The sequence below is a fragment of the Corapipo altera genome, unplaced genomic scaffold (assembly GCF_003945725.1).
Source record: "Corapipo altera isolate COAL_440 unplaced genomic scaffold, ASM394572v1 49, whole genome shotgun sequence".
NCBI classification, from domain to species: domain Eukaryota; kingdom Metazoa; phylum Chordata; class Aves; order Passeriformes; family Pipridae; genus Corapipo; species Corapipo altera.
Window position 1 is genome coordinate 14,136,216 of NW_020884879.1, and position 27,266 is coordinate 14,163,481.

The following is a 27,266-nucleotide window of genomic DNA, read 5'->3' on the forward strand; positions in this document are numbered from 1 at the left end:
AATAAATAGAAAGAGCATAACTGAGGATCTCAGGTATCACTGCCACTAACAGAAAAAAGAAATTTAAAAACAATATTTGAGAGGATGGATCTTATGTTTAATGTAAAACCTGAAGTGTGAGGTGCACATGCCGACCAGGAGATTTTTTCCTAAGAGGCATCACAGAAATATCTTCTTTTAGCAGAAGTAATCTCTCACGATTTTTCCATATTAAGCCCAACTATGCATTTATCATTTTTACACAGTAGATAATGTCACTAAACATGACATGATATCTGAAAGTTTCTATTACCTGTAAATATATACACTTGAAAGCAATATTCAATTTAATATGTCACTTATAACCATCTTTCTAAGGTCTTAGAGGACATAAATAATTTCTATTTAAGAATAATGTGAAAGCCTTATCTAGCATTTCACACCACTAGAGGGACTCATAAGCATTCTAATTTCCCATCTATCCCCCTCAAACCATTAAGAAATATTTTATTTTAGATCCATGAACATTTTCTAAAAAATTAAGTCCTGTTATTTAACTCTTCTGTAAGTTTTCCACTCATGATTTGCAGTTTCAAGTAGTTTTTAAGACATTCATTACTAAAGCATTATATAAAACTATGATTTCATTTGGAAGATACAATTTCAGCAAGGATTTTGAATTTTCCTAGAAAGACTAAATTACCTTATTATACTTCTTGTTTTCCTTATAAGCACTTTGAACCTCTGCTCAGCATCACTGTAAGGCACTACATCCCCTCTCCTGCTTAAATGAAAAAAATTAAGCCAGACTGTTTTGGTTTTAGTATATATCTACTTATACAAACATTCATACATTTCTTTTCCAAATAGTAATGACCAATGGAAAATATGCTAAATCCTTATGCAGGTTAAGGATCAATGAAACAAACATGGCTTTGCAAGTGTCTTCTGACTGAGGGGATTCAGAAAAAATTGCTAAGTCTCAAGAACCTCTGGTAATACCAAAATTATATTAAAAACTACAGTGGTTTTCAACAAATCTTCCCCAATGGAGGTAGAAAGAACTGCTAAACATCACCACTACCAAAGATAACATCTTTCCTGAAGGACCTTACAGAGTGAAATCCTTTTTGCTTTAGCAAAATATAGAGCCACAGAACCGTAGAATAATTTAGGTGGGAAGGGCCAGAAGAGACCAAAGTCCTTTAGTCCAATTCTCTGCTCAAAGCAGAGCTAATTTGAGAGAAATTATTCAGAGTGCAGAGATTAGACTACTTCAGTATGAAATAAGTGCCAATTCTCCAATGGCACTGTAAGCCAATGCACAGCAGAAAAAGTGTAAAGAAAACACTGTGAAAAGATATCTACAGGATTTTACTAATTTATCTCTCTTGAATTTTGGCTGATCTTAATATTTCTGTAAACACCTCAGGAAAGATACAAAATTAAGTAAATTATACAATGCCATTCCTCTGCTGGAATGAGTAATATTATGCAATAATCTCAGGACTAGGAAACTATATACAAGGCATAATCTTTCCATACCAATCTACTGAATCATAACCCCAGCAATCCTGCAATTGTGTACTTTTTTTTAAACCTGAACCCACCCACTGGGCAAGGCAAATCTGCAGCTCACAACAGCATAGTGCGAACCAATGAACTTCACTGAAGCAAAACATTTAGAGGAATATCATCAGAACACAAATACAGCCCTTACAAAATGGGTTTTGCTGTGTTAATCGAGATACTGATGCTCCTGAAGGACAAGTACATGACACAATAATGGTTCCACCATTTTCCCAAAAGGATAATATATTCCAAACCATCACCAAATAATTTTCTTGATGTCTTATAAAAAAACCCCACCTTTCTTCAGTGTCCTAGAAATCTTCAGTTCTACAATAATGGACAGTCAGAATCCCCAAGTAATACTTTTTAGCTATTTTCCACCACCAGAAATGAAAGAATAATTTGAAAGTAACAAAACATGGTTAACAGAAAAAGAATTTCCTTTACCAGTCTGTATGCCTGCGAATACAAAAGTCAAATTGGGAGCAGACATGAAAACAAAAGAATTCTCACATACTTTCCGTCAAATTATCCAGCATTTAAAAAAAAAAAAGCTTTCAAAATAAGCTACTTGGAGAAGAAAAACAATGGAGAGGTTCAAAAGAAAAGGGAAAAAGAAACCAGAATGTGTCTCTGTCTTCTTCTAAGGTCAAACTTACTTCAGCAATAAAACAGAGTGGTCTGTATCTGTGCAAGACTCCAGGGCACACACGATGTTTTACAGAAACTTGCAAAGAAGAAACTGTAGGTGAAACAACAATCTAGGACAGCAAAGAAAAAAAATAAACCTATCCTGTATTCTCAGTTGGCAGCTTTTATCCCAAAAATCTTCCTTAACTAAGCTCACTTCAAGCTCACTTTTCACTTCAAGTTTATCTTCACTGTTTTCGCTTGGCTAAGGTTGTATTTAGAGCGTTGTCTGTGACTTCCCCTTGTGGGACTGCATTCTCCACATTAAACCCAAGTCAAAATTTTGCTCATATTGAGGAAAACAATATATTTGAATAATCTGGATTGTGAATAATTAGAAGACCATTTCAGAATCCCATCCTTCACAGAAAGGCAGCTTTTGGAGAAATCTCTTGAGTACAAGCTTTTTACTTTTCAGTGCTGGTTTTTTCATAGGGAAACAAATTCATTCAACCTATGACCAACAGAAATCTTCTCGCATGACTTTACTGATTGTGAAACTCACCCTTCTTCACAGTAGGACCGTTGAACAAGACAATTACTTTTAACCATATTCAGCTTGGTAATTCCTCTGTTTTCTTAAAACTAAAAAGAGCATTCAAATTCACCTGGACCAGGCTCATTCTATCTCAATCTCTAGATGATATCATCAAAAGCAGGACCGGCTGCTGTTACACAAGGATTTTACAAATTGTTTAAAGCAATCAATTTGGATTTGCGCTCCTCTCGCTTCTTTGACTTCTGGCCTCTCAGCCAAGGGGAATCTAAATTCACTGCATAAGATAAACCTTTTCCAACAATTTGTGAGCAAAAAACTGAAAAGTCAAAAACACCATGGCAAACAGTAGATGCTGACATCTTTGTCAGATCTCAGAGTAGCATATAATATGTTACATGAACTATGATTTCCAAGTAAACCATCTGAAGGTTGTATAATAAACTCATGAATTTCTTCAAGTGTTTGCCTTCTCAAGAAAGAAAACTAGATTTATCCATTACCTGTAACAGTCTCCCTTTCTTTTCCCACTAAAAAGGCTTCATATACAACTGAAGAGAAGAACTGTCTAAGTCTCAATGAAGTCTTAAGTTCAAATCATGTTATTTTCTCTCCTATGTGAAGCACTATACCATATGCTAACATCTATCTGCTTCAAAATTGAGCCATACAGACACATACTGAGTAACTCAAAAACCCCTTTCTTCTTTCCAAGATATTTTAACTCACATATGTGTCATATTCCCTTATCTAGAACACACAAAATAGATCCCCATGTGTTGGCAACATCACTATCTCCCCACAGAAGGATGTTCAGATGAGAGTGGTCCAAGAGAATTCTAAAAACCTTTTGACAAGGTCTTACTTATTTAGGGTCAGGTAAAACAGGAAAAGTACAAAGAAAAAAATGTTTCCTCTCACAAACCCAAAAATATTTGGGTTTTTATCTATTTCTTCTGACTATATCCAACAACGCTTTCCTAAAAAGGAAGCTTAAAAGCATTACTTTAGGTTGTATCTGCATAAAGCACTTCCCAATATTTTTTCTGTTATCTTAATTATTCACTTGAGCTTTATTCCTTTTGGCTTCACTTCCTCAGTATAACATACTGTATACACAAATGAGCACTGGTTGGTATTTTTTTTCAGGTGAAATAGTGAGTGATTGGGGCACATTATATACTCCTGTTTGTGCACACTAGAAACTCTTCACAAACATATTCAAAGTTACTTAAGTGTATTTGTAAGTGTGTGTATATATATACACAGACACACGTATATAAAAAAAATAGACATTACTGACAACCTCTCAATAGTAAGAAAACAAAACCTAAAAATTTATTGCTGGTTTACTATTTTTGAAAAAGGGAATATTTTTATACTCTCACTTACCAATTCTTCTACCAAAGATTCTGTTTTGCATTAGCTTTTATCAATATATTCTGCCAACGCTGCAGATTGAATTATTGTCTGTGATGTCTCAAGTAATGTGAAAAAAAAATTTTAAGTAATCATGTTAACTGTAGCCTATCTGTAAACCAGCAGACAGGAAGAGTGGTTAACACCACTGAAATCACTTTTTCAATAACTTCCCTGAAAACCAAACAGTACATGCTGCATTGTCACAGTGAATTGCAAAACTTCCTCCTTGTTACACATGGAGTGAAAAGTTCCATAGTCAAGTCAATAAAACATTACAGTGCAGGCATTTTAATGTGTGACTGTGATTTATATACATCCACTGAACAACCATTATATTTAAGGCCAAAATTTACTTCAGAGGAAGAAAGTTGTGTGCCTGCTCTCCTTTCCAGAAACAGTGGCTTTTAGCTGTTTTCTGAGTTTATGCCCATGGTCCTACACAGGCAAAATCAACAGAAAAGCTACTAATTGATGATTCAACATTAACCAATTGCAAACCAACCGAGGAATACAGTCCTATCTTTCCCCACGCATCAGGAAGCAGTCTTATTCAAACAAAAATTTGTTAATTAGGCTATTCCTCCTGGCTAGTTCCTGCAATTACCTATAAAAAGGTGACTTCTTGAACAACGTGTAATATAGAAGGAAAATTACCACCCAACAAACTTAGGTTGATCACCAGTCAAATCCTGAATTTAAGAATTCTCAGATGACTCCCATTCCACCATCTCTAACAATAACAATAAAGATATTTTTTCAACAAGCTTTCCCTCAAATTGAATTTCCTAGAAAAAGGTTACCATTGAGAATACTTCTAGTCAAGTTAAAAACTTGCATATTCATGTGTCAATTACAGAACTCTGGGATGAGGATACAGAGGCTGAGCTTATAATGCTTAAGAAGATACAGAAGTGGTCTTAATAAGAAAGTGCTAAAAATTTTCCTTCAGCAACACTAGATGAAGTTGCAAGTTAAAACAGTGTAATGAAACAGAAGTGACTATTTAAAACAAATGCACACAACAGTAGTTTCCTGAAAATAGAATAAAGCATTTAAAATTCAGTACTCTTCAAACCTACCAATAAAATATGGGGTTAAGAGCCTACTAATAAAATATAGGAAAAGAGAACTGGTCAGCCGATTATTAGTTGGACCTCCTGAAAGATGTTCAACTTCTTCTAAAACATCATTGACACAAAAAGAAAATGCTGAACAACAAAAATTAGCTAAGAAAAATACAAAACAGCAATAATGCTTCCACACTGTGACTGACAGCCAGTATATACAATATCTGCAAAACAGGTAAGCCATGATCTTTCCAAAATATTTAGTACCACACAATAAAGTTACTGGATGGTAGAAGATAGTTACACTGAAACTATACAAACATGATGAAGGAAGCATATCCATGCATTACTGATGTTTGATACAGCTGTGGTGGGGAGGGAAAAAAAAAAGCGAGCATTCAGATGGTTTAGGTTTGCTTTGGCTCCAGAAGAGACCCTTTTCAGTCCAGTCTTTGCCTCAAGGAAAGAAGAGCTGGCTGGCTCCTCTCACATGCTATTGCTCGTAAGGGTGAACATTTTTCAGTCATGTAGCTCAATGTGGCAAAATCAAATCCTTCTGGAGTTACCGGGAGAGGGCAGGGACAATACCCTAAAAATTAGATCAAGTCTGATTCCCAGAACTTCTCTCTACTTGCAGTCTCATAGTATCATACTAAATTTCTTTTGCTTAAAACAATTAAGGAAACATTGATCAGGACTCAATTAGCATTGCAGAGAAAAAAAAATATTTTACTGATTAATAAAATCCCACAATTACATTAATTAATAGATAACATAGTGATATGGTGAGAGATGGCTCTGAATTCCTTACTGACTTTGTAAGAAACTCCACAATACAGCAGGAGCCTGAAGTCAAAGAGCAACCCTGCAACAGGCTACAGTCCTGAAGTGCAAAAAATATGACTATAATATGGCAATTCTGAAAACTGCCACAGCAGTTGACGAGAGGGAAGCTATAGCCAAAGAATTTTTTGGGCCTCCTAGCAACATTCTTTGCTGTCATCACACACCACAGGTGATGTTGCTAAAAGCTGGTGCCTATGCCTGAACAAGTAGGGGCAAGAAGAAAGGGTGTGAAAATCCTCTTCCTTATTAGTCATGATCTGCCTGATGCACAATCATCAGGATGGAAAGAAAAGTGTGATGAGGACCACAGAAAATAGTTAATTTGACAACAGCAATAATATCATACATTGACTGCCTTTTAACTGGTAGTTCTTTTACTACTCTGTTAGTATTTTCCCCTATCAGCATGAAATGCCACATACATATACATACACAAAAAGACATAGTTATGAACTTCATAAATTGCATGCTACTTCTAGAGAATTTATTATACTCAATCAGGACTTGAGATGAAATTCTTATCCTCTTTGTTGGAAAAATCAATATAGCACACTCTTCAAACTTTGTTTTCTCACCTATTGTTATGAAACTTTTGAATGAAACTAAGAGTTTAAGAGTTTTAAATGTGATCTATGTTTTTAAAAGAGTAACTTCAGTTACGATCAGAGCATAAGACCAGTTTCTGCCACTCATTTTTATTAACAAGGTAATTACAACAACCACACTTGTTCTCATGAAATCAGCTTTTCTAAATCTCTCCATTGTATTCAGAATGCTTGGAACTGTGCTGATTCAGTGTTAGTATAGATACTTTACGACACTTAATACATTCAATATTGACATAATTTAAGACTTAAATCCTCTGCACTTTCCCTGCATATTGGTTTGGTGGTTATTGAAACCTCATGTTACAACAACTACTGACAAATTTAGTTATAACAACACAGATAGATAATTTAACTTTTTTCTCTACAAAAATATTATTCTTGCAACACTTCTGAGAAAAAATGATTCCTAAAACACATAATCAAAAAAATTTAGTCTGTTGTTTTCCTGTAACACTTCAAGATTTGTATTTGTCCAAAAATTTAAGTCCTAGCTACATGGACATAATGTTAATTGATTATGATGAGGTCAAAGCACATTGATATCTACTGTAAGTCTATTCAAGCACCATCCTAGACAGGGCCTTTCTGCTGCTGCATAAAAGCAGGAAATTATTCTCCTCAACTGATTGTGTCTGTCAAGTGAGCACACACACCAGTAGCTGCATATAAGACGGTCTTCATTTCCATAGGGATTCACGTTTAAATTCAATGAGTTTAAACTAAATTTTTAGAAACAAAAATTTAGCAGTGAGGATTGTCCTCTTCTATTTTTGGTAATGAGTTAGCATGAAGGATTTTCCTGAGTATAAAAAATGGTCTTGCTATAAAAGCTGCTATCTTTTAGAGGCTCAGTAGTTAAAATTGATGGAAGCCTTTGTGTATTTGTAATTTATCTGCTTTTAAATACTTACAGTGAAAAATACGGAAATCAATGTATGGATGAGAACCTCTTCTCTCTGTTTCAAATCCTGCCCGACTTCTTACTCGCACATCTCCTAGAAACAGGGTCAAGAGTGAAATAAAAGTGTGGAAGAGTGGCAGAGATAAAATGCAAATGAACATAGCCTGGAGGGGTAAAGATTCATGTACTTAATGGAGGAGAGTAATTCAAACAATAGGCCTACTTCAATGCTTTTTGTTTTAAAGGTGGAATTCAAAACAAAGTTTGAAGACTTGTTAAACATGCAATCACATGCTTTCTCGTCAAAATCTCTCCTGCCTAAGCATACGTTGCCAGAAGCATGTGATAAGCATTCAGATGAAATTAGGAAGAGCTTGCTACACCAGTATGGTAAAAATGCACCTTAATATGACAGAAAACACAAACATTTAAAAGTTGATTTGTTCCTCAGTAACACACATAAAACGATAACATTTTATAAAATACAAAAAAGATTCAATTTCTAGAAATGGTAGCTTTTAGCAAATAAGCTAGTTAAAATATGGTTTTATTTTACATAATAGAATATTTTCCCACTAGCATTTACTTACTTGTGCTCAGCTGTTTGAATATTACACAAGAGCCTATTAAAATACCAAAACTCAGTATTAAAATTTTATCAAACTATTTTGCACTGTAATTAGCTTCAACCTGAATCTTTTAGCATGCTAGTTGACTTCTACTTATCCATTTTACCAACTGAAAGCTGATCAGTATTCTTTCATTAGGTACTTGTATCCATTAATATAAGTAGTTCACTTAGATTAAAAGCTTTCACTTAAAATCCTTTTGCAATTACAAATTTGGACAAATCTTTGAGGATCAAATGCAATAGTGTTTCCCTCCTCAAATCCTAACAAAAAGTTAAATTGAATATGTGCAAATGTTCTGGTTTCTAATTATGAAAATCCTTCAAGTGTAGTATTCTCCTCACCTCAAACACAGCGCTTTTTACATGAATCCAAAATAAGTAATTAACAAAAGCAACTATGACTGAGTTTATAAAAACAAAATAAAAATCTAGCTATTTAATTTCCAGCAACTAATAGACACCTTGAAAGTACTTTTCCCTTCTTTTCTTTTCCAACTGGCTAATCTGTAATGCTGAAGCAGGCAACTTGTCAGAAAATAGCTAAAGATACTGACTTAAGCTTTTAATGCTCAACAGGCATCTTTGTAGAGATACTTATCTATAAACACTGACATACCTATAGTGATACACTTGACATGAATGTTATCTTGTGAACCATGCTGGAAGGATCACAAAAAGTAAGTAGGTCCAGGGTTCCCCAAATACTGGGTGTAAAATTTGTATAACAGTAAAAACATACTAAATACATGTGCCTTTCAGTAATTAGCCTTTTTATTTTTTGAAACTGAAAACCTTAAAAGAGCTGCAAGGGAAAGTAACCTGACAATATATTACTTAAAAATGCTTCAAGCATTCATTTGAACAGAGTGCAAGAGACTTGTCTCCTTCCCGGCAATACAGAGGCAGCAGATTGTAGAAGTCTTCCGTTAGGCAAAAGCAACTGGTGAATTTTATTTACAAAATAAATTAATGAATAGGAAAAAGAGAGGAAACTTTGGAAGAGAGGAGGCGAATGCATTAGTAGCTGTGTATGAAAATATCAGTTTACATGGAGGCAAATTCAACTTTCATTACCTTTCACTCATATTTATCTGGGTAATCAGGCATAGCTACAGCTGCGTGAATGAGTTCACCAGCTGAATTAAAAGAAAAAAGACTTTTTTAGTTGAGCTATTTTTTTACAGAAAATGTGATATAGATTTTGTGAATTATATTTAGTTTTCAAGGCAGTTCTTTACTTTCAAAATCTACAAACCACAACATAAATCAACAGATAGTTTCAGTCAATGTACAATTAGGTTTTGGCAAACAATTTACTTGGTTTAAGTATCAAGAATAGGAAAAGTTCACAGAAAAATACCTGAAGACCAACATGGAATTCTGCAAACAAAAAACAAGCAGATTCACCTGATAAATGATGTCCAGAAAATTTCTCTCTGCTTTGTTCTTTTTTATTTACTAGTACCTTGCCTAACAGTATGGACAGAATAAGTATCCCTGTTACCCTTGAAATGCCTGCAGTGTTGAGGATTTTGATTAGGAAAACATGAAAAACTGTCTACAAGTGAAATGCAGAAGTGCAACTAACTACATTGCTTTTAACAGGAATTACCAGAACATTTATTTACAGGAATATTTAGTCAAAAGAAGAAATTATATATTATAAATGCACATCACAAAGTAACAAAAAGGCAACTGTAATAAGATACAGCTAAAATGAGTGTATTTAGTTGCCTACATAAGAAATGAGAAATTCCCAGCAAGGAAAGCAAAATATTTTCATTAAATAGTTGTTAAACAAAATTATCTCTCCTTAATCATGGTAGAAGAGGATATTTTTTTAAAAATAAAGATTTCAACAATGGATTAATTATTTAGAATACAATTGTATTCATTCTGGAAAAATATATCACTTCTACAGGACTGGAATGTATTACAGCAAGCAAAGTAGAAAATTCTATTGCACCAAAACAAAGGTAGAAAGAAAAGCAGTCTCCATTACCATTGTACAGGACTGCTGCATTTTTGAAGATTTCAGACAGCAAATGTGCTTGAAAAATACTGGTACAAGCGGATTTTGATGATAGCATTTTTCCATCTGAAGTTTCTAAGTATATGGAAGCAGAAAAAGGAATAGCATCTAACTGGCTACCTGTCATGAAATTATGTGCCATTAGCACAGTGAAACTGATCTCTACTGCAGAGGTACAGTTAGTCCCAAAACATCCAGGAACACTGGGCCGCCATTATGCATTCACTGTTCAGTTACTGTAAACTGCAAAGATTAATAGACCCCAAATCCTTGTGCTTTCACACAACATAATGTATTTGCATCGATTTGCTTGGGAAATTCCGTGCAAGTGTTTTGTAACCCTGTCACTCAAATTATGCAGAATTTAATTTTAAGGAAGAGACATGTTTATCTTCATAGGTAACTTTAAGAAAAGGCACAAGACATCTCGAATTTAAGATCACTTTTATCAGACAAAAGGACACTGTTACATAATTCCTACAAACAGCAACAGATGTCCAGCCTCAGAGCCAATCATCATTACGGTAGTTGAAAGACAATTTAAATTCAACACCTAAACCAAAAGAGCTTTTGAACAATTTTCATTTATTTAGACCTTTACAAGTATATCAAAACAGTTACAAAATCTTTTTAAACAATGAGATCACACAGTCTGCTCACAGGTATATTTCCTTGGGGGGAGCACAGAAGTGAAAGCAACCTGACTGACAGCTTTTATCTTAAGTGTCCCTTCTTTGGCCACTTTTAGCCACTCTGAAAAGACTCCTCTGTTACCTTAAGGTAACACATTCAAGTCCAGCATCTTAATGACAGTGGACTTCCAGGAACAATTTTTTCCCCCTCTTTGAGAGTTTCTGTGATTCCAAAGAATCAAGAAGAAGATTTAAAAGTGTGAAGCCTTCCTTTCAAAACCTGATTTTGTGCACAAAAATGACAAAATATCTGGTGGCCGAGTATTCAGCTATATTTTTTTCCAGAATAGTTCTACATGATCAGATTGCTTGCATTTTTAAGACAAAGGTCAAACAGGTAGAAACTCAATTGAAGACTAAATAAATCACAGAAGAATGAATCTAAGTGGGAGGTTTGCAGCTACAACTGAAAACAGAAAAGGAATCAGGGCTGTAACAAGACTTACCTTGAAAGAGATCGCTTAGTTCCTGCCCCTCTCTCAGATTCCTGCTTACAGGGCAAGGACAGCTCTGATACTTACGAGGCAGCTGAAATGCCACAGCTGACATCCCCTGCGTTAGGGTTACACAGCACATACTTCGTGCTACCCTAACGCTCCAGCGTGGCACAGTAACAATGCAGCAGCTGCTTGGGGAGCTGAGGCCTTTGGAGCAGGGGCAGAAACCTCAGAGATCACGGAGGACAGCTGGGAGCAGAAATTACGACAGCCACCTCAAGGTAAAGCACCCAAGTCAAAGCCAGGAAGTTCTGAAGAGCAGGATTTCCAGACAGAATTACTAGCTTCACAGAGTAAAGTTCCTATTAAATTTGTTGAAGAAACAGATGATAGGTCAGCTGAATATGCCAGAATTAAAGCAAACTGAATACGACATAACTGCCACAGGAGAAGAGCGTGCATCACACAGCAGCTTTCCTCCAACGTCTCTAAAGGAGAGTAAAATCTCTCTAAAGGAGCGTAAAATGCTCCAGTTTTAGTTGAGAGGTGCACACTCACCAATACAAGCAGTCAGTGCCCCACACTTTCTACTCCACGCACAGCAGCAAAACTTTCAGGTAACAGAAAACAGTAAGAAAAAGAAACCAGAAAAGCAAATAAGAGAAAAAAAAACCAAGGAAGTGTCAAGATTACAGAGGCACTTAAAAGATATTTTGAGAATTCCTCACAGTTGCTGAGAAAAGTAGCTGAGGGGTGTAGTAGCTGAGGTGATGCAGATGTATTAGCCTTTCCAAGGTCTTAAAAGAAAAATTCTACAATGCTGCATCTGTATCTATATTTTAAAATAGTAAATAAGCCACTCGGGAGTGGCTTAGTGTATATTTTGGGAATGGGGTATGACAGATGAGTCATTACAGTCAACCCTGTTTGTTTATACTGACACACTGATGAAGACAGTTAGCAGTTAGTTGTTTATTTTGTGTAGCCCTAAAATTTGATCTTTTAAGTGGAACCTGGCGACACTGCTATACCACAGGAATTCCAATTTACTTGGTGTAAATTAATTTCCATTGGATTCCCATTGGAACAGCTTAAAAACATCAAATGAAGCAACTTTACAGCCAGCACAGCTAAACAGAGGAAGAGAGAGGTATCCTAGATACCCTTGGCTTTATATTTTCGGTCTGTTAAAATAAACATCTTATCAAGGTACATGTTACTAGTAGGTATACCCTATATGGAATAAAACCCAAGAAAGTAAAAGGCAAAACCTCTCATGACTGTGCCTAACGTCCCATTAAGTTACAGCTGAGGATTCCTTACAGCTCACTCCACTAAAATGTACTACGATAAATAAAACAAAAACAAAACTTCATCACAATGCTGTAGGAAATGCAATGCTTCACATTTCTTGCAAAAAAATTCTAATGGAATATATTAACTCTTGAATCTACTCTGATATGAATGTTTCTACATACTGATGCAACCAACTGTTCAGCTTTCAGGCTGGTCTTTTTTACAGTCCATTTACACTTACAAAAGTACTATATATGTAAATAGTTGCTAACTTGTACAGTACAGTGTACATAACATTTGGGAGAACCAAGTGATCCCTAATAAGGGAGAAAATACTACAAATTTATCATACTGATTAAAACATCCAGTGAGCAATTTTTTGTTTGCTTTTTGGTACCCTCCTCCCCCCACCCAAGTTAGAACAGCGCGAATGAGTTATGCCAGCAAGCAAGACTTACGCTATTCATAACAAGCACCAATCACATAGTGTAATAATTAATTCCAATGAGAGAACAAGTGAAAATTTCATTTACTCAGCATCATATTCTGATTATTTTCCAGTTCTGCCTATGAGAATAGTTAAAGATTTTCCAGACAAATGAGATTTTTCCCTCAGTTCAGGAGTATATACCAAGAACTACAGGAAGTCATGCTTTGCTTTCCTCTTGAATTACTTGAGCATTATCACATATCCTTCTGCAAAAATGATGGGCCTAACTACTTCATTTTAAGTTTTGAAAGCAAAATAAAACTACTTACAACAACAACAACAAAAAAAAACCCAGCAGCTTTTTCAGTAAACATTTAGAAGTCAGCTTATTATGTCCTCCTCTTAACAGATCTCCAAAGTAATTAAATTCTCTGATCAAAAATCCTTCAGTAGACAGTCACTGCTGTAGTATTAACAACCTCACAAATATAAAAACCCCAAAATAATTGAAAAACAAAAATGTGAAGATGCTAAGTCAAAACTGGATTTTTATGTAAATATGCAGGCATATGCCCACATATGTAAGTTAAGACTATGAATTAATATACACACACATGTACACATGTGTATAGCTTACAACTCTAAATCCATAGACAACGCAGTTATGAATTTCTGGGGTCTTTAACACATACAATATACAACCAAACTGAAAAGAATCAGGGCATAAAAAGACACGTTATGGCTGACTGAGTTGGAGATGGTTAAGAATTAGTAATCACTAGCTGTTGTTCATTGAGCTGCGAGAGATATCATGCAAACACATTCATAGTCCATTTCAACACAAAATCATAGCTCAAGATGGCTTTAAATTAAGTGGCATCATTTTGCAGTGAAACAGACTTAGAGCACATACACAGTCCCCAGACCATCTGCACCACCAGCAGCCTCCAGAAGAGGTGCGGGAAGTACCGAATCTGGCAGCCAGAACTGCGAGAGCTTTGCATCTTTCTCCTCTCAACAAGTGACCTCAACTCCTTCTGTGCACTCGGTATCACAGAAGGTCTCCCCTTGGGTGTCTTCCCCTCCCAGTAGTATGCTCTCATTTGAATTCAGCTTTAGTCTTTCTCTAGTTCCTACTCTGAAAACATTCATAGGTTGACTGAACTCCTGGCCCTGTCACGCATCCTCTCCTTCTCAAGTCACCTCCTAGGATTAATGAGAAAAATATTGCTTAAAATCATATCATTACTTTAAGAACACCTTGAGCATTTCATATCCTCCATATTGAAGTTTTTAAGAGTGCGTGGTAACTCTCACACAAATGTTCCCTAAGCTACAGTTTTAACCAGAAGGATACCATGCAGAGGTGGTAAATTCATCACAGAAATAAAGGTCATTCATGAGTCACTTAGAAAACTTAACTTCTACCAAGCACTTTAGGTTAATTACAAGAACTTTTCTTTGGTTTTGTTTGTTTTGTGGTTGTTTTTTGGTTTTTTTTAATATAGGAGTAAGACATCCAACACAATAATTAACTCAGGAAAAAAGAAAAACAAAAAAATCCAACAACCAAAAAACCCAAGTCAACGCAAAAGAACCCAAACTCTTCTAAAGAATCTAACCAAAATGTTATCCAGGAGAAAGAGAATGATAAGTTTATGAATTCAACACAAATATTTAAAAGTTATTATTTAAATCAATTATAGATATTAGAACTTTGCAATACAGAAACTGGTATGCTTACCTAGCATACGAATGTACAACGCAGTCTGATCCGAGCTGTCATAGGAAATTGCTCCACGTCTCTGCAAAAAGAGAAAGTATATTTTATGTAAGTTAGAAATAAATAATTTTTAAATTGAAGTGAAAATATTAGTTGACCATTTCCAATTTAACTCTCAAAAATAATTTTAGAAATCTTGCATCTTTCATGAAAAATGCATCTTTCAAATACATATATGTCTACTAATTTTGATTTAAGTAGGGACAAAGGAAGGACAAGAATTGGTAGTGAAAAAATTATGAAAAACAGGACCAAAGTGTCAGAAAAAAAATACCCTCATAAATTTCTTTTCAGATGTTCCTCAATCATTCCTCGCAATAAAAAAAAAGACACGGAACAAGATTACACAGACACAAAAAAAATGCTTCTCACAGCCTTCTAGAGCGTCATACTTGAAAAAAATACTTGCAGCTCCTGGTTTATCTATTTACTTTTGCCTATGGGCTATTTTCATCTTTCAAATGTAAAAGTAGTTTTAAAAGAAGTAAAAGAAATCAAATGACACCATAACTGCAGTCCTAGGCTGCCACACTGCTTTCTGTAGGCAAATCAAGGTACCACTGAAGCAAGAATACATAAAGACATTTCAGAGAAAACAAGCAAGTATTATTTCATATTTTATGATTAAAGTCTAAAAGAGTCATCAAGTTATCCATGCACAATATCGAGATACTCCCACATAAGCTGTATTTCTTACCTACACAAGACATGTGTTTCATACCTATTCAGCTAATGGATAGTTATAATCTGGGCAGTCTCACAGGTGCTGGTGAAGTGGTCCTCTAACAGCTAAAAACTGGAGGAATGTTCTCATTGCTACACAACAGTGGCACCACATAGTCTTCAAAGCTTGGCTTGACCTAGCATCCAGCCTTTACTTAATCCAGCATCCTGCCTTTACTGTGCTTCAACCATCTTCTGCCACTTCCTTCATTAATGTTACTTCTTAACCCTGGGATTAAAGGATCACTTCCACAATCAGGTTGTTATTTAAAGAAATAAGATTTTAGAGGGAGAGGCGGGGGAGTGGTGCACGTTAGAAACTCCTATGACCTTCCCCTGTCCACTACACTTCTTTCTTACACTGAGGACAGTGAAGTCCTCAGTGCCGTGAAGAGTCATCAAACCCCTCTGGGAACTTCACATAAAAGCCAGCCTGGTGGTGAACACAAGCACCCATTTTTTCGTCACTGCAGTAGGAGCAATGTTATACAAGGGACACACAACAGCCTGAAAATGTGCAAGCTAAAAAGACAAGAAACCAAATCATGTTATGAAACAGGAGAGGAAAAACCAGATATTGGTTATCAAAAATAATTGTAAAAGAAAGAAGATGAAATAAAGAAAAATTTCTTGGAAGGGGGAAAAGGCAGAACTGCTTAGGTGCATTTATCTATCAGAACAAACTGAATGAACACAAAGAAAGACCAGAGATAAATAACCTCTGTCACAGTGATTTGTACAAATGATGTGCTAAGACTCCAAACTCCTTAGTTACACTTAGTTTTTTAAATATTTTTCATGCTAAAACAAGAAAGAAAACCTTACACTTGAAGTCAGAGAATTTTTCCAAAAGTAAGCTTAATATTTAATTACAGAAATTACCCAAGACCTAACTCCAAATGGGGTCCAATGATAATACTGTTGTAAAGACTACAACAAAGAACTATACAGCACTTTTTTGTTGTCTCAGCTTTTGTTCTGTATTTCCTTGGAGGATCACAAACCATGCAAATAATTTTTCAAAGTATGTTTGTACAGCATTTCTCAAAGCAGAGTGCCTGTCCTAATAGGAAAGGCAGAAATGCAACTCATCAGCCAGAAAATTGTGCAGATTTCCCACTAACATTTTCAAATTTCTTCATATATATAACCTACCTTTGAGTTTTAGCAAATCTCAGTTGAATACATTTTCAGTAGCCTGGAACATTTCATATCACTGACTAGGCACAATCAGTGATGTAATTTAGTGCTAACGTGCAATTTGCACCTGTCTATCACAGATTTCTAGACATGTTCAGTACAGTTCTGTAATCTAATACAGGAGAAAGCTAAGCACACATGCAGCTTCAAGACCCATGCCCAACTGGAGCATTAGTCTCCAAGAAGGAAAACAATATGCAAAAATTTACTGAAAAATCAACACTTTTCATACGTTGATTCTAAAATATTACTTGCTGTCTAAAATCTAAAATATTTTGCTAGATAAAGCAGTATAAAATAGTACATCCATGTATGATATCAAACACAAAGTACATTTTTAAGAACATAAAGTAGTTGCTTATACAGACAAGTGATTTTGTTTGGCAAGGACCTTGAAAAATCTCACAGAAATCTTTGAACAATCAAAACTTTTAAAATTACCTTTCAAAGTTTGATTTCCTAAGGAAAAAGAGACTATTTATTGTGTAAACTTCACTAGTAATACTTCACAAATAGTAGGACATTTTCAGGTAGTTTTGTAAAACTGTAGAGGTCCTAAAGATATTTCATTCCTTGAAATTTGTTAAATAAAATATATAAGAGGAAAAAACTTATTAGCAAGTTTCACCAACAGAAAAAGGGTGGGTGGTGAATGGTCAGACCTCTTACCTTTAGACCAGGCAATTAAGTGAGTTAGGAGCACTATGGGGGGCAGTCAAAGGATGGAACTAATGGTAGAGAGGTTTTTTAGCTACTTGTGATAGGTAAGTAAATTAAATAATACTGCACTCACCCAGAAATGGATTGCTTTATGTCAGCTTATACTGCAAACAGGTAACAGACTATCTACCGCAGGTTGAAGTGTATCACCTATTTTTCCACTTCAAATAAAATTGCCCATATATTTGTTATATTACACCCTACACTACTCTAGAAAAATGCAAGGAAAAAGGACCAAAAAGAGAGAAGTAATTTAATCTATCCTGTGTGTTGTTCTTTAAGATGCACTGCCCAGATGCCACTATTTAAATCCAGCAAACAGAAAGACCAGATTTAAAGCATCAGCTTCTACTGAGATGTGAACTGACACGAGGCAAATTCATAAGCAAGAAGGCAAATGTGTCTTCAAGAACTGAAGTTACTGTAAAGCACTCTACAGTTCAAACAATATAATTACCAGGATTTTACCCTTGTTGATGACCAAAAATGCCGCCCTCCTCATTGCTAATCACAGGTCCACTTTCTGTAGCCTACACTCAGACTATACTTAACCTTAACTTAAACTTACAACAAGACTAAACCTAAGCTAAAAATGTACCTTACTGACACAGTTGAGATGACCATAGCAAACGTTGTATTACCCTAGGGAAATATTGGCTAAAATCTTCATGGACTAAGACTGACATCTGGCACTTCAAAATACCATGTTATTGTTAATATTTTTAACTCATTTAGCATAAAATTTTATTTCTAAATCTCTGTTACCTCTTTGGTATACCTGAAGCTTTGCACCTGTTAATAACAATACTGATCCTCTGTACAAACATCAAACAAATAAGCATCATTCCAACAGGCAGACAGACTTACTAGCGTTCAAAGTTAAGACAATCCTAATCTGTTTAGGCAGGTTCCCTTTTCAAGCACAAGGACAACTTTGGTCGGTTGGAATGTTTTCTGGACTCCAAATGATTAGGTGAGGTTCTGAACTGCTCTCCTCCTTACAGACATGAGCACAGCCATCTGAACTGGGTAGGTTGTTTGGCTTCAGCAGTGAAGACTGATGTCAGAAAGATGACTGCGAAGAATTGTTTATACTGGACTTCCACTTTGAAAACCTCACCTTAAACTTCAGTTTCATATTAGAGTGTCACTTATTCTTCCAAAGGGCAATACAGTAAAAAAGCTTTCACTTCTCTTTTGTGACATATTTGTGGAAAGTGAACGAAAGAAGTTCAAACTAAAGTGGGAGATTCACTAATCTTTAAGAATAATAATGATACAAGGACTCTGCAAAAATATGCAAAGCAAGTATCTACCAGAATTTAGATTTAAGTCAGATCTTTCTGAACATCTTTTCATAGAGTGTAGGAAGTTATTAAAGGCCATGCAATGGGAACTACATGCCAAAATAGCACACAGATACATCTTCAAAGGGAAACCGCTTCAGTGATGCTAGGGAGTACAGCATATACATGTATCACTTGGAAACGGAGCACCTGCTGCTGTTTGTGCCAAACAGAAACGTTTCCATTGATGTATCAGTTTTATCACATGGACTTCCCAAACTTGTTCAGAACAGTCAGGCTCTTCATTTTGGCAAGTGCCAGCTAGCCAGCTTTTGGACTGTCAAGCGAAACAACTGCTGGTCTCATTCTGCAACAAAACCTGGTAGAGCTGTTGGCCTTCAAAATTCAGTACTGCCCATGAGAAAGAACCATCTGAGCTTTTTGATAGTGAACACGACCCCCATTTTGTGACACTGTTGTTTACTCAGAAGGTGGGAAAGAAAAGACAGAGGACAGAGGGCAGCACAGCCAGGCAGGGGTTTTTACCTACTTGGCTTTTCTGTCCAAGTTCTTTGCCCAGCTATCAGAGGATTGTTCTCAACCACTCTATCAGTTTGGAGAAGAAGAACTTACCACTTCTCCAAACTGAACAAGTTGGGAGAAGTTGTTATATCATGGCAATTGCGATTTACTGGTGACACTGCCTCAAACATTCACACTTAAAAATTATTTAAGATCATAAGACAGTTTATCAACTAGAAGTTCCTAGAATTACAAACTAATTAGACCTTATTTCTCCAACTAGCATTGGATTTCAAAAGCAAGACTGTCATGTATGATAATTCTTAGAATTATTTCAAGTAATTAAAAGTTACATGCTAACATAAAGCCATAGTTTTCCACATGGTACCAACAAGATTTTACTCACTAAAGCATTGGAAAATGTTCAATTAAAGCCCTTGAACTGCCACTGAACTCAGGTAAGTCACTGCAAAATGGTCTTACTACTGGTACCTAAATATTTCACTGGAGTTCAAAGAAATACTTTTAAAGTTTATCAAACCAGTGATAAGAAAATGTAGCTGAATTTCAGGAAGGCAATATTAATAAGCAATAAGAAACACATACTCCCTCCAAATATCTGAACGTGATAATTTTCTTCCATATAAAGCTATTTCACATGATCACCTCCCAAGACAGACAGCAAACATTTTTAAATCTAGCTATCATTTGATTATAGTTATCAAAAAGTTAATGATACATACATCCAGCATGCACCTGTAAGATATTTTCTCTTATATAACTTAGATGTCTATCATGTGGGATCATAAGATTCACCCAAAGATTTATCAACATAAAAAATTCAAGATTTAACAAAAATACACAAAAGCTTGACAATTGATCAGAAAGTAGTCAAAAAAAAGCATAAGTGATTGACTTAGGTGACGACAGAAACACACAGGGGTATTGCCTTTAAAAACTAAATCAGAATAGCAGGAGGACACAAAGGCAACAGCAAAATAGAGTAATTGGATGAATACAAAAATATTAATTCATTAAAAGAAACAACCATTAGCACATGTAAAAACACAACCACAAAAAGCAGAGGTTTTTATGTCTAACTGTATTGTGTCAGCTAACTGGAATTCCTATTTTTCCCCACTTTAAAACAATCTTTGATCAAACTGGATTAGACATAATCCTTGAGCAGGTTTTTTATGTCAAGTTCCAGAAAATCAGCAGTTTGACAATACCTCAGTAATATGTGGATGTACAAGGCTAGCACATGGGCTGCAACACTCTGGCAGAATCTGCCCTCAGTCACAAGTGAACATCCACTGGGTATCCTGGTCTTTTTCTTGATGTGACAAAAGTTGTCAAAAGTGCCAGGAACGAAGCCTGACCGTTTTTGCTTTTAGTAAACTTAGAAACATGTTCCAGGTAAGGACTGACAAGCACAGGCATGGATGCCTGGCAAAGCCTGTTTTTACAACAAATTCAAATTCGTGCTCGTTCAGATTCTCCTGTTAATTGTACAAAAATTTTAGAAGAGTGTAGCAATAATAAAAAAAAAAAAATCTATCTACATATAAATGCATGAACTCTGATTTTTTTTTTTTTTCAGTTTTTTCTCATTCTCTCCAATGATTCTGGCTCTTCTTCACAATCCTTAACTTAAATTTATTCCCCCTTTGGAATTAATTCCAGATTAGACAGTGAACTATGCTAAGAAGAACCTGTTGTCATCTCCAGGCACCAATCTCACCTATGTTTACTAGGACAATATGCATTATGGGGATACTTATGTTCTTTAGAATGAGAGAGTAGGAACTCCTAATCCTGTCTAACATTAGCACATATTTTTCAAAACACAAGGATCTATAATGGAAAGGCTACAAAGTAAGCCAAGTAGTCCATATTTCATGTAATCAAACAAAACTGGTATTTCCACTCCCACAACTCTAAAATCAACAATACAAAAAGGATATCCTGCCCAGGAAGCAAAATACTTTAATTTGTATTATTCTCACTATGTTTAAAATTGTTTTTCCTTATTTTCACAAAGGCTTTAAAGGGCTATAAAACTGAAGATACGTTAGTATCAGAGGTAAGCAAACCCCTGCCATTCAGAAGCCATTTCAGATCCTTTTTCCCCTGTCTCCTAACCGGCACTGCTACAAACACACTCTCCCCACTTCAAGGCAGGCAAAAGTCAAGAGCTACAAAATCAGATATGATCACTCAGGAAACACAGTCTTAAATGACGAATTATGTGTTTCCAAAACAGATTAGATTTAAAGAAGAAAAATAAGCACTTGTGAAGTTCCTAACGACTTGTTTTCTCTCAGGCCACTTATCAACCCAGTTAGTCAAAACAGAATAATAAAAAGGCCTACCTTAGAAGTAATCCATTTGATAAGGATCAGAGCTAAACACCAGATCAATGCAATTCCCATTGGATTACCCCGGATTCCTGAAGCATAATCTCCTCCCGATGGCGGCCAGTGCTCAAGTCTGTGCGAGGTTTGGGAGCCCGAGCAGCAGGACAGGGCAGGGAGGCACAAGGCAGGCGGCAGCTGTCACCTGACAGCCCCAGCAATGTGCTCGGCGACAGCAGCACTGCCCCGCTCCCCTCGCTGCCAGTGCTGGGCTCCACAAGAAAGTTTCACAATCAGACGGCACGGCAAAGAGTAAAACCTTAATAAACCCCACAGAAGTGCTAAAGGAAATATATAGCCACAATTACACCCTTTTATCACATTTTAATACAGCAAAGTGTGCCAGACAACAGGATCAAACTCCCATAGTCAAAACATCTGAGTTAATTTAGGATACTGTCTTGCCTTCAAATGCTATCGAGAGCCTGTTTCCAGTAGATTCCACCACAGCCGATATTCTCAAATTCCTATTATCTCTGCCACCTGGAGAACTATTATGAACTGCACTTCAAAAAAATATTTCAAAACTGCTTTTACAACCACTTACTATAAATAATGTTAATGAAAGAAAGTTAATGCACTGAATATGTGCAATCATTCAAACCAATCATCATTCTCCAATCTCTTCTTTTGTCCACTAAACAGGCCATCCTTCATACTGTCTTTCTTGCCACTCACACTCGTGCCTGAACTGGCATGTGGCTTTGGTTTATTGCTCCAAGGGTTGAACTTCACTGCAGCCTTCCCAGAACTTCCCAGGGTTGGAAAACAGACCAACTTCCTCCAAGATCACTGATTAGGCAGCCAAGTGGTCCTACATGCTTGGGGCAGCTTTGAGATCTATTTTAATTTTTGTCATTGTAAGCTGATAAAAATGTTTCTTTCAGAAATACAAAGGAATTCCAAATAGTTTGGAAGAAAAAGGAGCTACAGAGGTGGAAAAAAACAGTGTGGAACATTGAGGCATTTAAAAGGATGAAGCTGAATAACTGAAAGGAAAATTATATGAAGATTGTCTCTTCATATAACTTTTTTTGCAAAAAGATCAACTGCAAATTCCAATATGCACAGAAAACACAAAAGTTAGCACAGATCACTAACTTCAGCACTGAGAAATTAATCTCCTCTCATCCACAGGAAAAGGGGACACATACCACAGTGGATGATTACTGAAGGCAGGAGAAGATTCGGTAACTTGGATAAGGCTCTCTTATTTTACCTGATGATTCCCAATATCTATGCTGACTTTCAAGCTATAATCATGGTCTCAGCACCAGTTGTTCCTACAGCACTATTACACTCCAAACATGTATCTTCTGCTCTGTCCCCACCCCATGCCCCTGAAAACCAGTCAGAGCAAAATCATAGGCTATAACACTCAGAATGGACCTCTTGGTACCTCTCTTAATGAATGCAGTACTTATCTAAAGGTCTGTCAAGTTCCACCCAAAACACAAACTGTCACAGAGACAGATTTAAAAACATTACCACCTCCAAACAGTTGACAAGGTTAAAACACCCTGACAATTAATCACCACCAGTCTGATGTTACTTTAAAAAAACCAAACCCATAATAAATGGCATTAGGCTATATTTGCATTAGCAATTTGGCACAACTGGAGCAGATCAAAACACAGCTGCTGCTGAGATCTTTACACCTACACTATATGAAACCCAGGAGTTTTAAATTTTTTTTGCAAGGCCATATTTACTCAAACTTCCTGAAACAGACCCTACCACAAGGGGTTCAAAGCTGCCAAAAAATGACCGAATAACTGATCAAATCTCTATGACCGTAGTATGGACTACAGTACATTTGGTGCATGCAAGGAGTGGAATGATTTAGTTTCTTTTGGAAGCAGCCTGGTTAGCACATACAAAAAGCACTCTGGAAAACAAAACAAAAAAAAAATGGGCACAATAAACAGGGACAATGAGGTGATTTGCTTCAAGACTGAACTCTCCTCCAAATAAGACTCTAACATAAATAGCCTTACACTCTTTGAAAGGTCAAGCACTTCTCTCCCTCACCACCACTTTCCATCCCTGACAAGTCTTCTGTTTTCCTCTCTCAAAATGCATGAAGATGTTCTTGGAGTGTCTTATCCTAGGTGCATGGAGCAAGGTTTTCTTCCATCAATTTCAGAAACACAATATTACCTTAGAAAACACAGCTATACAAAGTAACCATCCTTTCCTCTTTTGTCTTCCAACAGCAAACGGTTTAATTAAGAAGCCTCCTCTTACTGGAAGTTTTCTTAAAACTATTGTCTCATACGTAAGTTTAATATCAGAACACTGAAATAAAAATATATGCCCATCTGTTAAGCACCACTACGGCATTATTTGTTTTAAGTATGGCTTGAAAATGGAAACACTGTTTTGGAAATAAGATTTTGAATTTGGAGACAGAGTAAGATCAGAAAGTGCGTCAGTTCGTATGAGAACTATAAGAAATTGACACAGAAGCTAAAGTGCTGGTTTTGGGGAAAGTACTGCTTTGAATAATCCTATTCCCAATTCCAAGGTGAAGGTGAAAGAAAGGACATTTTACAAAAACGTGCAAGAAATTATTCAAGGTAATTTATAAGTCTGGTAAACCCTCAGGTAGAAGACTACATAAAAATAAGGTGGCACTAAATTCCCTCTGTGTTAACAGAGTACCTGTTACGCTACCTCAGTTCTGGGAGTGCAATCAGTGACCCTTGAGCTCTGGACATGACTATCAGTCTCAGCTTCATCTTGAAACTAAGATGCACGCCAGAAAGAACAGCTATCATACACTGCATTGTACTTTAAAAAATTATGGAAGTTCCTAAGACTGTTTCATTTTTTTCTTCTTCTCTTTTTCTTCCCTGCTTTTTAGTATATTCCTTTTCAGTTTTCTAAAATCCATTTCCTTGATGCCTGCAGAGAGACCATGTTTCATCAGGCAAGATTTACAGTACTTAACATTCAACTATAGCATACAAGTCATTATCTAGTTCCTCTGTCCTCAGCTCAAATGTACAAGTGCAATTGCTGTCTCTTACAATTTCCAAACAAAGAAACAGAAATATCCAAATGACTTCAATGTAAATTTGATGACATGCAGCACTGTAGATGCATCTAAGCAAAGGCATGTTTTGCTACAGTTTTTGCATTTGCTGAGCTAATCTTTCTGTGCAACTCCTAATAAGACAAGCATTCATTACCAATACAGCAGAAAGCGCTTGGGGCCTTGCAACAGTTGTTACAAAGATTCCAGTAATGAATTTACTAAAGACACCAGTTTGCTCTCATTGTGAAACTGGCATCACATGGGACCAGCTCCGATTGATTTGAAGTAGTTCTCCATTAATATGCCATGGTGATTTGCAACGATCCAATTATTTCTATATACACTCCTAGAGATCTGCAAGGCTCCATGTGGAAACCCATTATTTCCTATTATGTACTCTGTTGTTTGAAGCACCAAATACAGGATGCCAGTTTTACTTGTACATTTCTAAATATCCATCTGTCCCAATCCTTTTCTATTTTTTTTTAATTTTACAGAAGTCCATCAGCCCTGCAGAATAACTCAAGGTTGCTTTACAAACCTCAGAAACTACGATATGCACAGAAGTGTCTTTAAATGCTCCATCCCACAGAAAACCATTTCAATAACACCTACAGGAAATCAAGAGTTGAAGCAAAAGCACCATATTTCACAGACACTACGGGGTCTCATATGACACTCCTGTTTAAATGCAGGAGGGCTTCACAGGCCTCCATCACCACATGAGTTTTTATGCTGAAGTTTGAGGCCTATTGCTAATCACTCCTACTTACCAGAATGACCTGATTTCATGTGCATGCACTTGCACACCTGGCCCAGAAAAGAGATCTCCATGGAGTCTCTTTTGCCCTTCAAACACCCCCTTCCAGAACAGGTACAGAACAGATGTTTATGCACACTGATTTCTAGGATACACTTCTGACTGGCCTATTACTTGCTACGGACCATATAACTGTATTTATATTAACAGTGTGTAATGACAGCAGAGAAATAAGCCTATCATTTACAAATTCATCAGCACGTAGTGAAAAAAACCACAGCTCTCAACTCATTTCCATCTTTTCTTTGCTTTTCTCCCTGCCTCATTATATATATATCATGTGTGATCTCTCTCTCTCTCCAGCTGACTTCACTAACAAAGAATAATTAAATGGTAATCTATGAGTATTCTTGTAACAAGTGTGGGTAGCTATTGCTGCAGCCCAACCCAACCACTAAACACCGCACTCAAGGGAACAAAAAGAGAGGAAAATACACCATTATTTTTACAGATACTGAGAGCAGACCTTTTTGAATTTCACAATGTATACACAATGGCCATCTTTTACAAATGATATTTCCGTTTATATCTTAATTTTAAGTGTTACCTAAATATTTTACTTTCAATTCAGCTTCTTATTTAAATGATTTGCCATATGAGCCTATGTTGCAACTAGGTACAAGATTCCAACAATTCTAGCTGCTTATTAACAAAATCATACAATCATTTAGTTGGAAAAGGCCTTTAAGATCGTCAAGTCAAACCATTAACCCAGCACTGCCAAGTTCACCATTAAACCACGTCCCTAAATGCCACATATAAACACCTTTAAAATACCTCCAGGGATAGCGATTCAGCCACATAAGGCTACATCTCAGCTAGCAAACAATACGCAAACACGAAAAATTTAAGGAAGTTAGTAAAATTCACCTTCATGACCACAAAAAAAATCATCATTGCAACTACCTAACTCATTGCAACTAAATTCAAAAGGCTGGTTGATCTTAAACCAAGGGCTTAGAACTCCAGAACATGAACTTTGACAATCAAGGACAGCTACAGATCCAGAAGGCAGCATTTAGGCACAACCTTAAAGACCACCTTTCAGGTTTAGAAATCTTCCATTTCAGTCCTCAGTAAGACAGAAAAAGACAGAAACCCCTCTTAGAAAAGATACAATCCCAATGAATGAAAGGAAGCCAACAAGCTGCATTTCTGTACCATCTCTCACCCTGAGTTTTCTATTGCTGCTGCAATGTAGCAATAGAAAACTATCAGGAATATCCTGTGTACTGCATGTCCAAAAGGGGTAAGAGGTAGTCTGTATTTTATACACAAATCACATAAATCTTTGCCAAAGAAAGCACATTATTAAATATAGCACTTTTCTGATGGCTGTTTTAAATCTTTCAACTTATTTGCTCAACATCATGCTTTTGCAGGTTAACAGAAATGGATATGTTACTGAAAAAGGCAAAACCATACATATCTAAGTTGACTGACGGATAAGAACACATTTTTAATTTCCTTAAATAGATTAAACATCTAGAAACAGACTACTTCTTTCTAAAATGCTTCTTTTGCAATACAAATTAGAACACTCTCGCTGCCTCTGTCATACCACGAACTTCAGTTCTATAGCTAGATGCATTTCCATAGGAGAAAGTGTTACATGGTATAAACTGCCACAGTGAAAAACGAACCGATTTACATTAT

General features: G+C 36.1%; 1 protein-coding gene across 5 annotated transcripts in view; it reads right to left on the bottom strand.

Annotated features, from left to right (window-relative positions):
- PDE7A (phosphodiesterase 7A) overlaps positions 1 to 27,266 on the bottom strand; it is a 77,506-nt gene that overhangs the window by 19,738 nt on the left and 30,502 nt on the right. For 2 of the 5 annotated variants that reach the window (XM_027638464.1, XM_027638461.1), the window contains exons 2-3: positions 14,844 to 14,904; positions 7,592 to 7,675 (exon numbers count right to left, since the gene is read on the bottom strand). In XM_027638464.1, the coding sequence (XP_027494265.1) occupies positions 7,592 to 7,675; positions 14,844 to 14,904 (145 nt within the window). Of the gene's footprint in view, positions 1 to 7,591; positions 7,676 to 14,843; positions 14,905 to 21,708; positions 21,817 to 27,266 lie in introns of those variants that run through there. The other 3 variants (XM_027638462.1, XM_027638465.1, XM_027638463.1) reach the window with 3 other exon arrangements.